At 36.5% G+C, this 15,283-nt stretch overlaps 1 protein-coding gene across 1 annotated transcript in view; it reads left to right on the top strand.

The window, feature by feature from the left end:
- The first annotated feature begins 5,065 nt into the window (after positions 1–5,065).
- Positions 5,066–15,283, top strand: part of LOC113516445 (alanine aminotransferase 1-like) — a 45,167-nt gene continuing 34,949 nt past the window's right edge. The window contains exon 1 of the mRNA XM_052903001.1: positions 5,066–5,264. Coding sequence (XP_052758961.1) covers positions 5,142–5,264 — 123 coding nt within the window. The 5' untranslated portion in view covers positions 5,066–5,141. The remainder of the gene's footprint in view (positions 5,265–15,283) is intronic.

Here is a 15,283-nt window from a genome sequence, read left to right as displayed (position 1 = left end):
CTTGTGTTCTTTCTTTGATGTTCCTCTGCCTTTGATACGAGAGGGAACGCCTCATAACCAGAGGGATTTTTTTTAATGGGTGATAATGGAATGGTAACCCCGCCTGCGCTATTAGGATACGCTGGCGGGGCACCAGTGAAGGATGATAGGTGAGGATGCAGCAGGTCAGTTAGCCCATCGTGACGAATTCAACAAGAATTGAACACGATGGTTTCCAGGGGGAACCACGTGGAGGTCGACCTAATAGGGCATATTGCTAGCAATGGGGCTGTCAAACTCCATTGCTAACAATCCCTTTCCCCCTAACCAGAGGGTTGCCAAGGATAAGTGTCAGAATCAGCGGAATAGACAATCCTGCAACCCTCAGCTGTTGTTCTTTGTACGCACCCAACGCTGCATGCGATTGCGTGCTTGTCGACTACTATCGGCACCGCCGGTTCGCACCTGTACTGCTCAGTTTGCTCCCACTTATCAGGCTATTTCTCTGCTCAATTCGCTGATTGCTCAGCAGCCAGATATTGATATATTTAATGACAAAATAGATATATTTTTAAAATGTTTTGGGACACTGTAAGTGTGGTAAGTAATTTATTTAAATAAATAAATAAATAAATTGACAACGCATCAAGCCTAAAAACGGGTCAACTATTTGTCAGCTAATTGTCAAATTAGCTGACTCGCTTTTTTGTCAGTGTTCTTACTTGCTCACATAATGTCTTTTGACGTATTTGTAAAGATGTAAGATGCAGAAATTATAAGACAAAATAAATATAGAAGTTATATAGGAATCACTCATAACTATTTATAAGGCAAAATTGTAAGAAAAAGTTGAGCTGCTTTTCTCGAAGTATTTGTATGGAGACACTATATAATCTAAGGGGTTTTTTTAATGGATGATAATGGTATGGTAACCCCACCCGCGCTATCGGTATACACCGGCGGGGCACCAGTGAAGGATGATAGGTGAGGATGAAGCAGGTCAGTTAGCCCATCGTGAAGAATTCAACAAGAATTGTTCACGATGGTTTCCAGGGGAACCACGTGGAGGTTGACCTAATAAGGCATATTGCTAGCAATGGGGCTGTCAAACTCCATTGCTAACAATCCCTTTCCCCCTAATCTAAGGGGGTTACCATACGTAATGTTATTGTTGTTAAAGCGTAAGGGTATGGAGCATCGAAGGGATTATAAATAATATAAAAAAAAAAAAAATGTAAATTCTCTCCGCATGGGATTGAAGTAGATACTCTATTGTACTTTATTTTTATATTTGCTGTGTGGCTGTTGGTTCAGAATTGGCGACATATTGGCATACATAGCCACAAAAAAGTGACCAGAGGGAGACTTTGTACAAAAGTCGATTGCTTGGGTACCTCTGTCCCATTCGTGTTTCAACCGTGAAGCAGTTGTGTTTGCATGGCTGTGTTTCGGTTTGAAGGTTGGGATATGGCGTGAATTTACTGGGTACAGAGGAATAACACACGAGTCCTCAGGAATGGCAACGCATGGGGGGTATCATGGGCGTAACAGTATACTCTGTTATGTCCATGCTACTGCTCATGTCTATAGGCGACGGTTACCACTTTCCATCAGGTGGACCGTCAGCTTGTTTGCCATTCTGAGTTGTATAAAAAAAGTTAATACATAAACAAATATAAAATATTGGTAGTCGCTTAAATGTTTTTCATCTTATATTTTCTCACTGTAAGCCACGTTTCCAAAACACGTTTGGTTGAGACAAAAAGCTTTGTTCGAATCCGTCACCCGAGCGCTCGGCGAACGCTCCATATACATAAATTAAATCTCGCTTCGGAGCGGCTTAACTTTTTATCATCTGGCTTTCTAAGAGTCACGAAGAATAACGATTGTCGACACGATAATCTGTCTGCGGAGTGCAGTGTTTGTTTACGGACTTATAATAGGAGGCCTTATTAATTTAATATATTAAATATAAGTTCCAAGTGAAATATTTGCCCATCACACAATGCAGAGTCTTTGAGATTAAACCACCTCTAATATAACCTGTTATTTTTTTTTGATGGATGAAATGGAATGGCATCCCCGTCTGCGCTAACGGTATACGTTGGCGGAGCACCAGTGAAGGGTGATCGATGAGAATGAAAACAGGCCAGTTAGCACATCATGATGAATTCATCAGGCATTAACCATGATAGTTTCCAGGGGGAACCGCGTGGAGGTCGATCTGACGGGGTATATTTCTAGCAATGGGACTAGTAGGTTTTTTTTTAATGAAAATGGAATGGTAACCCCGCCCGCGCTATCGGTGTACATCGACGAGGCACCAGTGAAAGATGATAGGTGAGAACGAGTGCAGGTCAGTTGGCCCACCATGATGAATTCGACAAGAATTAACCATGATGGTTTCGAGGGGGAACCGCGTGAAGGTCGACCTGAGAGGGTATATTGCTAGCAATGGGGCTATTAAACGTCATTACTAACAATCCCTTTCCCCAGTGAAAATACAAAAGTGAGTATAAAATTATACAAATGGGTATTTTCAGGGTACAGGATTTGAAAAAGTACGGTTTGCGAAAAAATAGTACAAAACTCAGTAAATGAGTGTAACCATAAGATCACTGTTTTGCTCTGAAACACTGGAGCTAACTTTTTGTTTCTTTTGAACGGGAATAGTACTGGTAAGAAACACTACGGGCGGCACAGTATATCATGTGAGTCTGATCGACATGGACCAATAATATGCTTTCCATTTACTATGAACTGTGCTCTGTCCAATATCCCACGGTAAAGCCACGGGATAAAGCTAGTATGTATAAGGAAATAATTTATTGAAATTTTAATTTATAAGTATATAAGGGGATATTCAGTGTGCGGCGCGTGCGCAGCCCGGGGCAGGGACATACCCGTCGCCCGCCAGTTTCCTTATAGATAATTTAATTGGTAGTTGTGTCTCTTATATATGTACCTAAAATACAAAATAAGGGGCGAAAGAGATTGTTAGCGGTGGGGTCTAACAGCCCCAATGCTAGCAATGTTACTAATCAGGTTCCCCCTGGAAACCATCGTGGTTACTTCTCGTGGAATTCTTCACGATGGGCTAACTGACCTGCTTTCATTTTCACCTATCATCCCTCACTGGTGCCCCGCCGGTGTATACCGATAGCTCAAGTGGGGACACTATTGCATCATCACCCATTAAAAAAATATATACATAATACTACTTATTTTACATATGTACTGTTTTTTTTTATACAACTTAGAATGGCAAACAAGCTGACGGCCCACCTGATGGAAAGTGGTAACCGTCGCCTATAGACATAAGCAGTACCATGGACATAACAGAGTATACTGTTTCGCCCATGATACCCCCCATGCGTTGCCATTCCTGAGGACTCAGGTGTTATTCCTCTGTACCCAGTAAATTCACGCCATATCCCAGCCTTTAAACCGAAACACAGCCATGTAAACACAACTGCTTCACGGTTGAAACACGAATGGGACAGAGGTACCCAAGCAATCGACTTTTGTACAAAGTTTCCCTCTAGTAATATTATCATTATCAAAAATATTTTACTTTTTTTATACCACTAAGGTGGCAGATAAGCATACGACTCACCTGATGGTGAGTGGTTACCGTAGCCACAGATAATATACTATACCCGTAGCTTAAGAACGCCTGTAATACCAGGGGCATAACACGCGCGTTGCCGGCCCTGAAGAAACCTCTTTGCCCCTTTTTTGAAGAATCGAATGCTGTAGTATTTTGGAAAAAACTAACTATTATATTTATAATATTATTATTATTGAAAAAAACGCTATGTTATGCTGTTATTTATTGGATATACAAATATTTTATTGCATATAGAGCCAAATGCAAATAGCGTAGGCGGTTACCAATACATTTTCATTGAAAGCTAGAAATAAAGAAAGAAATATTTATTTCAGTGCTTAATTTCACATTAAAAAACACATAATAATAATAAAAAATATTTAATAATAAACAAAAAACAATGAAAAGAATAAGCACTAAGAAAATAAATTAATTATATTTTTGGTACTTATCTTGTTACGGATTTTCTTGCAAATAAAAGGAACGTTTACTAAATTAAACAGATATAATAGATGAACTGCCTGATAACTTAAACTACAATTTAAATCTATGACTAGAACTAAATTTGGACGCCAGGAGAGTCTTCATGTCACTTGCGGAACTCTGCCAGAACCAAGCCACGGCTGTTCTCAGGAATACTTAATGTGTCACTTCAGGATTTAATCAAGGGCATTTCCTTAGGCTACAACAATGAAGAAACATCGTTATTGACTGTGATATTATACGTTCCATGTAACCGATGATTATATACAGAATGAGTAAGTTCAGAGACTTACAAATTGGTATACCTAACGGTTATATGGGAGGGAAAGGGATTGTTAGTAATGGAGACTAAGAATCCCATTGCTAGCAATATACCCAACCAGGTCGACCTCCTCGCGGTTCTCCCTGAAAACTATCATGGTTAATTCCTGATGAATTCATCATGATGGGCTAACTGGCCTTTTTTTATTCTCATCTATTACCCTTGACTGGTGTTCCGCCAGCGTATCCCGTCAGCGCAGGCGGGGTTACCATTTTTACCCAAACAAAAAAAAACTGTTTCTGTTCACTAGTATTATAATAACGGAACTTAATTAGGTCGGCTGAAACCACATCATAACTCTCTTTATTCCACTTCCGTAAACACGCCGTCTGCTGGCACCTTCTGATCTTATTGTACCTCCATTTTATTAATGATATTTATTGTTCGAATACCCCGTGACTACACTTCATTGACAGCTAAATATATACGGGGTGAAAAGACCTTACGCATCACAAATAGTTCCCTAAAAATCTCATGCAATTATCTACCGTAATATTCTTTTAAGGAAACCTACTTTATAATCATTGTATAGTTATATTGATTTTTAGTTAAGACAGAGTCGTGATGTTATCACAGGGAAAAATCAATGTAAACTAAATTCAGTGCTCGGGAATCTACCAGCTCGATAAGGTGTCAAAATAAAAAAAAAATATATATATCTAGACCTCGCAAGTACGTTGCATTTCAGTTCTACTTGTAAACCGTAACGGCTAAATTGGTGTAAAAAGAGGTGGTTATATAAAAAAAATGAATTTAAATAAGAAGTGTATAACGTCTGATAATGTTAATCAGAACTTGCTAAACGTTAAGTATGCAGTGCGCGGACCTCTAGCTGAGCGAGCGACGCAACTCGAACGGGAATTAGATAAGGTATGGAGTTCAGATACAGCTTCGTATATTTTTCAGAGTAATCATTACATAGATAGATAGATAGATAAACGCTTTATTTGAGCCATTTATGACACACGTAAATTAACAAATGAGTTCATACCATTAAATTAATTACATTTTTTTTTTAAATATAAAACCAAAGATAAAATACAAAAATATGTTTTCGCCATGTGTGTCGCAGTGACCCAAATAGGCAACTATAGCTCAGTGATAGTTGTGCTTAAAAGCAAAGCACTGATTCAGATTTTTTTTTATGTGTGAAAATGAAATGGTAACCCCGCCTGCGCTAACGGGATACGCTGGCGGAACACCAGTGAAGGGTGATAGATGAGAATGAAAACAGGCCAGTTAGCCCATCATGATGAATTCATCAGGAATTAACCATGATAGTTTCCAGGGAGAACCGCGAGGATGTCGACCTGGTTGGGTATATTGCTAGCAATAGGGATTCTCAGTCTCCATTACTAACAATCCCTTTCCCCCCACTAATTCTGATTTTCAGCTGCAGCCTAAAGTCATTAGTGTAGTGATTTGAAATATAGACGTTCGGAGTTCGTTTCCAGCTCGTCAATAGAGGCACAAAATTAATAGGAGAAATGTCTTGATTATAAAAAACAATTGTTGAAATTAATTTCAAATCAGAGGAGATATCGCATAGTATACGAAAGCTAAACAAATATATATATATATATTGCCTGTAATACAGAGTCTAGTGATAATAAAACCTTATTTTAAGATTATTGAATAAAAAATATAGTAAAGAATTTTATAAGTTCTTCTTCGTATTATAGGCATTACAGTTTTTCTGCAATGTTCATAATGCTGGTCATATCTAAGTATAGGTAACGGTTATCATTTTCCATTAGCTAGGTCGTTAACTTATTTGTCATTTTAAATACCATAATTTTGTTTTGACATCACAATTTTTAATATAAACGTGCACAGCTTACTAAGACTAGCAAGGTAAAGAATTTATTTTACAACTAGTTTTTACTACTTTGTCCGCGTGATATATGTTTGCTAACCGGGATAAAAAATAGCCTATATCCTTGTCCATCGCATATAGCACATGTATACCAAATTACATAGCAATTGGGTAAACCATTAAAGTGATTTGGCGAAATAACAAACAAACTTACTTTCACATTTACAATAATAATAAGAACTAGCTACGAGGTTTGTCCGGAAAGTACGTATAAAAGTTTTTTAAAAATTTTATTTTACAATTATTCAGGTAAATCAATTTTATCCCCTTCAAAGTACTCCCCCTGTGACATAATGCACTTGTGCCAACGCCGTTTCCACTGTGAGAAGGCTCCTTGAAAGTCCTCTGGTTGTAGGTTTCTCAGCTGCCCCGTCGTAGCTTTTTTTATCTCATTTATGTCCCCCAAATGCCGCCCCCGAAGTACCAATTTGGTTTTTGGGAACAAGAAGAAGTCACACGGGGCCAAATCCGGCGAATAGGGGGGGTGTTCGGTCACCGTAATGGAATTTTTACTCAAAAACTCACGGACAACAAGAGAGGTGTGGGCAAGGGCATTGTCGTGGTGAAGAATCCAACGCCCCTCTCGCGCCAATTCTGGACGAACTCGTGCCACACGACTGTCTGACCGTTAAACGACGGTCCCCATTAACACAAGTTCGAATTCTTTCCACGTTTTCGTCGGAATGTGAAGTGGAAGGACGTCCTGAACGTGGGTCATCTTGAACGCTTTCTCGGCCCTCTCTGAATCTTTTTAGCCACTTGTGGACGGTTGGTTCCTTCACAGCATCATCCCCATAAACTGTTCTGAGATCGGCAAAAATTTCACGGCCATTCTTGCCGAGTTTCGAGAGAAACTTGATATCTTCAACGGAAGCGGGCTCCATACGGGGTTTCGTTAAGAGGTAACTTCACAGATGGCGTGACAAGCCAGTTCGCACCGCACGGCGGTCAGACCAGAACTGAAGCATTGTTAGGGACATAAGGAAGGGGTCCTGCGCTTACCTGGCCTCCCCACTCCTCTTTCTCGCATTCCAGAACACTTTTATACGAACTTTCCGGACAGACCTCGTATGTTCTCATTGAGATTTTTTTTTACAACTTAGAATGGCAAACAAGCTGACGGTCCACCTGATGGAAAGTATAGACATATATAACAGAGTATACTGATTCGCCCATGATACCCATCATGCGTTGCCATTCCTGAGGACTCGAATGTTATCTCTGTACCCAGTAAATTCACGCTATATCCTACCCTTCAAACCGAAACACAGCCATGCAAACACAACTGCTTCATGGCTGAAAAACGAATGGGACAGAGGTACCCAAGCAATCGACTTTTGTACAAAGTCACCCTCTGGTTCTCCAAAATTTCAAGCTTCTAAATTCACTATTTTAGACTGTCAATTAATTACATTATTTTATCTCTTTTACATTTTATCATTTGCAATTAATGAACTCGATAGAGTCATAAAACAAGAGAAAAAATGTCTAATGACCTATAAATACCTTTCTAATGACCCCAGATTTCCTTGTAAAAAAGTTAATGGTTTAAAGACATTGTCTGGTTTAAAACTTACGATTGGAGTAGAGAGAGAGAGTAGAATACGGTAATTTTTTAACGAGTCCCATAATATTAAGTTTCTTAATAAATTTTATTTTCATAGCTATGTTATGTGATTAAGTCGCCAATTCTGAATGATTATTTACAATCGATAGATTTCACTCTCGATTTGTTCACACGAAGGGATATAGATAAGTTGACTGGTGGAGAACACCGTCCGGTGTTAAGTCCGCCAAATGTACATAGAATTTTATATATAAATATAACACCTAGTCCTCAGGATGGCAACGCATGATGGGTATCATAGACAACACAGTATATGCCCATGGTACTGTTTATGTCTAAAGAAGATAGTTATCACTTTCCATAAGGTCGGCCATCAGTTTGTTTGCCATTCTAAGCATTGCATAAAAAAACAGAATTATTACAGTCCGACCAAAATTGGCAATGTATGACGTAACACAAAAAAAAATACACAAGATTTGAGTACCTCCTCGTTTTACAGTATTATACTCATAATTTGTTAAGTCTTCTATCTCCGTAGATCATATAGGTACATAGTAATCGACCCACGCCACCTCAAGCGACAACAAAGGCCTACGACTCAAGTAACATTGAATTAGTAGGGCATTCGGCCATTCCGCGTCGACAACAAGCGACAAACAGCCCGATAAATCTCGCTTATTGCGTCGAACTGAGTATAATTCAGGCAAAAAGGGGTAGCCGACGAAAATATGTTTTTATTGGTCGTGTTTCGTAGTTTACGACCATTGCACTTCACATTCAAAACATCACACAGAGAAATATGATTATATTTCCCCCTATATCTTAGTTTATCGTTGGATCGGACTCTATATATATATATATATATATATATATATATATATATATATATATATATATATATATATATATATATATATATATATATTGCCTGTAATACAGAGTCTAGTGATAATAAAACCTTATTTTAAGATTATTGAATAAAAAATATAGTAAAGAATTTTATAAGTTCCTCTATTTTATTTATTTAAACAACTTTATTAATCAAAAGAAAATCTGCTAGAAAAGGATTTAATGCTAGAAACATTCTCTACTAGTCGACCTTTGGGATGAAGAGAATATATATATATATATATATATATATATATATATATATATATTTATATATTTATATATATATTCTTTATCGTACTTGTAAATATTATTGTTAATGCATTTATAAATATCGTGAGCAAGGGTGGACTTATCCCTGACAGAGATCTCTTCCAGTCAACCCAATACAGTTGGATAGTATGTCGTTAGCGGGCAGATAAAGTGTACGAACAACTATTAATACCAATTTATAAATAAACAGTTAAATTAAATATTAATATATACATTGCAATATTGTCTGTAAGAGATTGCTTCTAGTGATAAGGCCGCCTTTTGTATATGCACATTCTGTATAAATACTCCTTGTATACATCTCTATTATGTGCAATAAAGAGTTTATTATTATTATTACATTGGCATATTATATAAATACGTAAACTATATATAAAACCTACCTACCTATAAATATACTACCTACATAAGAAATTTAGTTTAATGATTTTACTATTTGACAGTTCTTAATGATTCGTAACATTACAGTTTTGCTCGACTATCAAATTAAAATCTTAATTTTTAGGATTTTACCCTATTGTGTAGACATATGTATATTCATAATAAGAACTTGGCCAGATATAAGCTTACCAATATAACCCACGGTCCACGGGCTCAGAAAGAGTCCGATCCAACGATAAACTAAGATATAGGGGGAAATATAATCATATTTCTCTGTGTGATGTTTTGAATGTGAAGTGCAATGGTCGTAAACTACGAAACACGACCAATAAAAACATATTTTCGTCGGCTACCCCTTTTTGCCTGAATTATACTCAGTTCGACGCAATAAGCGAGATTTATCGGGCTGTTTGTCGCTTGTTGTCGACGCGGAATGGCCGAATGCCCTACTAATTCAATGTTACTTGAGTCGTAGGCCTTTGTTGTCGCTTGAGGTGGCGTGGGTCGATTACTATGTACCTATATGATCTACGGAGATAGAAGACTTAACAAATTATGAGTATAATACTGTAAAACGAGGAGGTACTCAAATCTTGTGTATTTTTTTTTGTGTTACGTCATACATTGCCAATTTTGGTCGGACTGTAATAATTCTGTTTTTTTATGCAATGCTTAGAATGGCAAACAAACTGATGGCCGATCTTATGGAAAGTGATAACTATCTTCTTTAGACATAAACAGTACCATGGGCATAATAGAGTAAACTGTGTTGTCTATGATACCCATCATGCGTTGCCATCCTGAGGACTAAGGTGTTATACCTATATTTATTTATTTAAACTTGAATGCACAGTAAAATTCTATGTACATTTGGCGGACTTAACACCGGACGGTGTTCTCCACCAGTCAACTTATCTATATCCCTTCGTGTGAACAAATCGAGAGTGAAATCTATCGATTGTAAATAATCATTCAGAATTGGCGACTTAATCACATAACATAGCTATGAAAATAAAATTTATTAAGAAACTTAATATTATGGGACTCGTTAAAAAATTACCGTATTCTACTCTCTCTCTCTACTCCAATCGTAAGTTTTAAACCAGACAATGTCTTTAAACCATTAACTTTTTTACAAGGAAATCTGGGGTCATTAGAAAGGTATTTATAGGTCATTAGACATTTTTTCTCTTGTTTTATGACTCTATAGAGTTCATTAATTGCAAATGATAAAATGTAAAAGAGATAAAATAATGTAATTAATTGACAGTCTAAAATAGTGAATTTAGAAGCTTGAAATTTTGGAGAACCAGAGGGTGACTTTGTACAAAAGTCGATTGCTTGGGTACCTCTGTCCCATTCGTTTTTCAGCCATGAAGCAGTTGTGTTTGCATGGCTGTGTTTCGGTTTGAAGGGTAGGATATAGCGTGAATTTACTGGGTACAGAGGAATAACATTCGAGTCCTCAGGAATGGCAACGCATGATGGGTATCATGGGCGAATCAGTATACTCTGTTATGTCCGTGGTACTGCTCATGTCTATAGGCGACGGTTACCACTTTCCATCAGGTGGACCGTCAGCTTGTTTGCCATTCTAAGTTGTAAAAAAAAATCTCAATGAGAACATAGCTAGTTCTTATTATTATTGTAAATGTGAAAGTAAGTTTGTTTGTTATTTCGCCAAATCACTTTAATGGTTTACCCAATTGCTATGTAATTTGGTATACATGTGCTATATGCGATGGACAAGGATATAGGCTATTTTTTATCCCGGTTAGCAAACATATCCCGGTCACGCGGACAAAGTCGCGAGTAAAAACTAGTTGTAAAATAAATTCTTTACCTTGCTAGTCTTAGTAAGCTGTGCACGTTTATATTAAAAATTGTGATGTCAAAACAAAATTATGGTATTTAAAATGACAAATAAGTTAACGACCTAGCTAATGGAAAGTGATAACCGCTACCTATACTTAGATATGACCAGCATTATGAACATTGCAGAAAAACTGTAATGCCTATAATACTTGTAATTCGTTGTCATTCACGACTACTATAAATTCAAAGGGCTAAAGAAGGGCCAAATTATAAGTACCCGTAACCGGCGAGCGTGTATGAAAAGATTGATGAATGTGGAGGAAACGAAAGAGGTTTGTTTGAATCGAAGCATTTGGCGTTCCATTGTTTCTGCCTACCCTAATGGGAGACAGGCGTGACAGATATGTATGTATGTATGTATGTATAAATTCAAAATGCAATTTATAAATACTATACTCGTATATTAAGCAAAGCTATATCGCTTAATACTTGGCGCTTTAATCAAAAGAGGGTAAGACCGTCCTATTTTTGCCGCTTGCGCTTCAGTTAATTTGTCACTTGTCAAACTATCAATGAATTCGCCGAGCTCAGCAACGTTGGCCGTGTCATTCTGTGGCTTGGATAAAGGAAGGTTGCCAATAGTTTTCGTCTATATTTTTTATGTGAATACTATTTTACCGACCGACCGAAAATGGTCGGGACTCATCATCAATACACATAGTGCGAGCTCTGCTTAGTTTGGAACTAGATGGCGTTGCGTAGTATGTTTATTGTGCGGTACTTACGAGTAAATACTTACGAGTCACCTTTGTACAAAAATCGTTTGCTTGGGTAACACTGTCCCATTCGTGTTTCAACCGTAAAGCAGTAGCGTTTGCATGGCTGTGTTTTAGTCTAAAGGGTGAGATATGGCAGTGAATTTACAGGGTACGGAAACATAACACCTTAGTCCTCAGGAATGGCAACGCATAGGTGTTATCATGGGCGAAACAGTATACTCTGTTATGTCCATGGTACTGCTAATATCTATAGGTGACGTTTACCACTTTCCATCAGGTGGGCCGTCAGCTTGGTTTTTTTAATGGGTGATAATGGAATAGTAACCTCGCCTGTGCTATCGGTATACACTAGCAGGATACTAGTGAGGATGAAACAGGTCAGTTGGTCCATCGAAACCAATTTAACAATAATCAATCACGATAATTTACAGGGAGAACCGTGAGGAGGTCGACCTGATTATTGTTAGCAATGGGGTCGCTTATCCAAATTACAAGCAATCTTCCCCCGTCATCTTGTTTGCCATTCTAAGTTGCATAAAATAAAATAAAAAAAAAAGAAAACATGAAAAGAATTTGTAATAGAAAAAGTAGCAGTATTAAGTTGTTACATAGTTGCCTAGAAAACGCCTATTCATCCACTGTATCCTTGAAACGGTCAGAACGCTCCGGGAAAATGGACGGCTGAGAACTCCATTCTTTGGCTGTCCGCAATATGAAAGAGGCGGCGAAACGCACCGTGTGTAAGGATGTATCTATCCACGGAATGTTACCTTTTCAATTTGTATTGTTTTTAGCTGTTATATTTCTTACTTTTTTATTTTAAAATGATAGTTAATAGAGTTGATCAACATCATCATATCAATCATTAACCGTTTATTACTGTACATAGGCTCTTTTTTTTTTGATGGGTGAAAATAGTAGAGCCTGCGCTAACGGGATACGCTGGCGGAGCACCAGTGAAGGGTCATAGATGAGAATGAAAACAGGCCAGTTAGCCCATCATGATGAATTCATTAGGAATTAACCATGACAGTTTCCAAGGGGAACCGCGAGGAAATCGACCTGGTTGGGTATATTGCTAGCAATAAGATTTTTAGTCTCTATTACTAACAATCCCTTTCTCCCCATACATTGTATGAAAAATTGTATGAAAAAATTGACCCACTTTTCTCGACGCATTTATACGGAGACACTCTATCTATGAAAAAGAGTATACATTATTGACTGTTTTTTCTGTACCTATCCTATCTATTATATATACACATATATACCAATATATATATATATATTGGTATATATGTGATTATATATATATATATATATATATATATATATATATCCTTTTCTAGCAGATTTTCTTTTGATTAATAAAGTTTTTTAAATAAATAAAATAGAGGAACTTATAAAATTCTTTACTATATTTTTTTTTCGATAATTTAAAAATAAGGTTTTATTATCACTGGACTCTGTATTACAGGGAAGGATATTTGTCTTAAGTCTTAACTAATTAATTCTGCCGCGAGGCAGCTCTCTTCGTTGCTAATTTGATTTGAACAGTTATTCTTCTGTTGGTAGTTAAATTACTGGCTACTTAAAAGTTAGTGGCACAAATGCGATAGTTAGTTTTTAAACCTTACTTTGTATGTTCAATTTCTTAGAAAAAAACTTGTGGTACTCCAGGAGTGCCGACAGAAGTCAAAACTTGAACTATTACGTGTGTACTTTTTGAATCTGCAGAGGTGTCGGTTACGGTGAGGGTAACAGTGTCGCGAACTCAATGGTTTTTTCCACCTCAAAAAATGCCAAAATGCTTGTGTATCTTTGTACGTATATACACAATATATGTATGTAGATACATATATACAGAGGTGATGATAATGGTAACAATGTCGACAGTTCAATGGTTTTTCCTATCTCAAAAAATGTCCAATGCCTAAAGAAGTTTTCACTTCAAAAATAATATCAAAACGTGCGGTATATATATATGCACTTGTAAATTACATGTAATATAATGCATTTATAAATATTGTGAAATATTACATACTATACTATAAATAAATATAATACCTACTTACTTATAAAATAAAAAAATAAAATAAATGAATATACTACCTAAATTAGAAATTTAGTTTAAAGATTTTAAAATTTGACAATTCAATTAGAAACATAAAAAAATATAACTAAAAAAAAATGAAATTTCAACCTGTTCTTGAAAGAAGTAATAGAAGGTAAGGTAATATAAATGAGAAAATAGAAAGAGAATTGTAAAAAAAGAGCTAGCCAACTTTATTATTATATTGCCAATAAAACACTAGCGTGCCCTACTTTTTCTATAGGTAACTATAGATTTCTATGAAGTAGTTTCTTACATAACAGGCACGATCCCTTCATTGCGAGCGATTGTTCTCAAACAATACGCGCCGCTGTTAAATCAAATCATAATCACATTTATTCTTTATATGATAGATCAATTGATGAATAACGAAAAATAATATTTATTTCAGTCAAATGACAACCATGTCTTTAGATAGAAACTTTATTTTTTTTTTGATGGATGAAAATGGTTTCTATTTGCGCAACGGGAGTTCGGAGCAATTTAAATAAAACAGGCCATTAGTTAGCCCATCATGATGAATTCATCAGTTTAACCATAATAGTTTCCAAACCGCGAGGAGATTCCACCTTTGGGTATATTACAATGGACAGATTCTCAGTCTCCATTACTAACAATTTATCCCTGCAAATGTATTAGATCAGTGTTTTCCCAGAGCCTCTACACGGGGGTCGCGGAAGGTCGCGAAGCATTGAAAAATCAACAGTTCCGTAAATACATCAATCTATCAATAATACATAATGAAGTATCTATAACAGACAGAAGACTGTCAAAATAATGCTCATATTTCCAAACATGTTTGAGAAAAGGTAATATAAATTAGAGAATAGAAAAAGAATTGTAAAAAAAAGCTAGTAATAATAAAGTTTATTATATTGCCAATAAAACACCATCAGCGTGCCCGTCACTTGTTTGCCATTCTATAGACATCGATTACACATATGTTTTAGATACTTTATTACGTATTATTTCTTTTATTTTATCAATACCTAACTATGAATATAAATACAACTGTACATTTCATAATTGTTCTATAAAATCCATACACATTCGAAACCGGCGCTGTTCCATGGTTTCGAATGCCTCCATTTTTTATATACTAAGTCCGTCATGAAAAAGATTGAAAAACATTGTATTAGATAAATAATATTGTAAATAAATGATTGACTGGTTCAAAATGTTATCAGGCATCAAGTC

The sequence above is a fragment of the Galleria mellonella genome, unplaced genomic scaffold (assembly GCF_026898425.1).
Source record: "Galleria mellonella isolate WM207_F2 unplaced genomic scaffold, CSIRO_AGI_GalMel_v1 utg99, whole genome shotgun sequence".
Taxonomy (NCBI): Eukaryota; Metazoa; Arthropoda; class Insecta; order Lepidoptera; family Pyralidae; genus Galleria; species Galleria mellonella.
The sequence above is the reverse complement of the archived record's forward strand: the minus strand, read 5'-3'. Positions and strand labels throughout refer to the sequence as shown.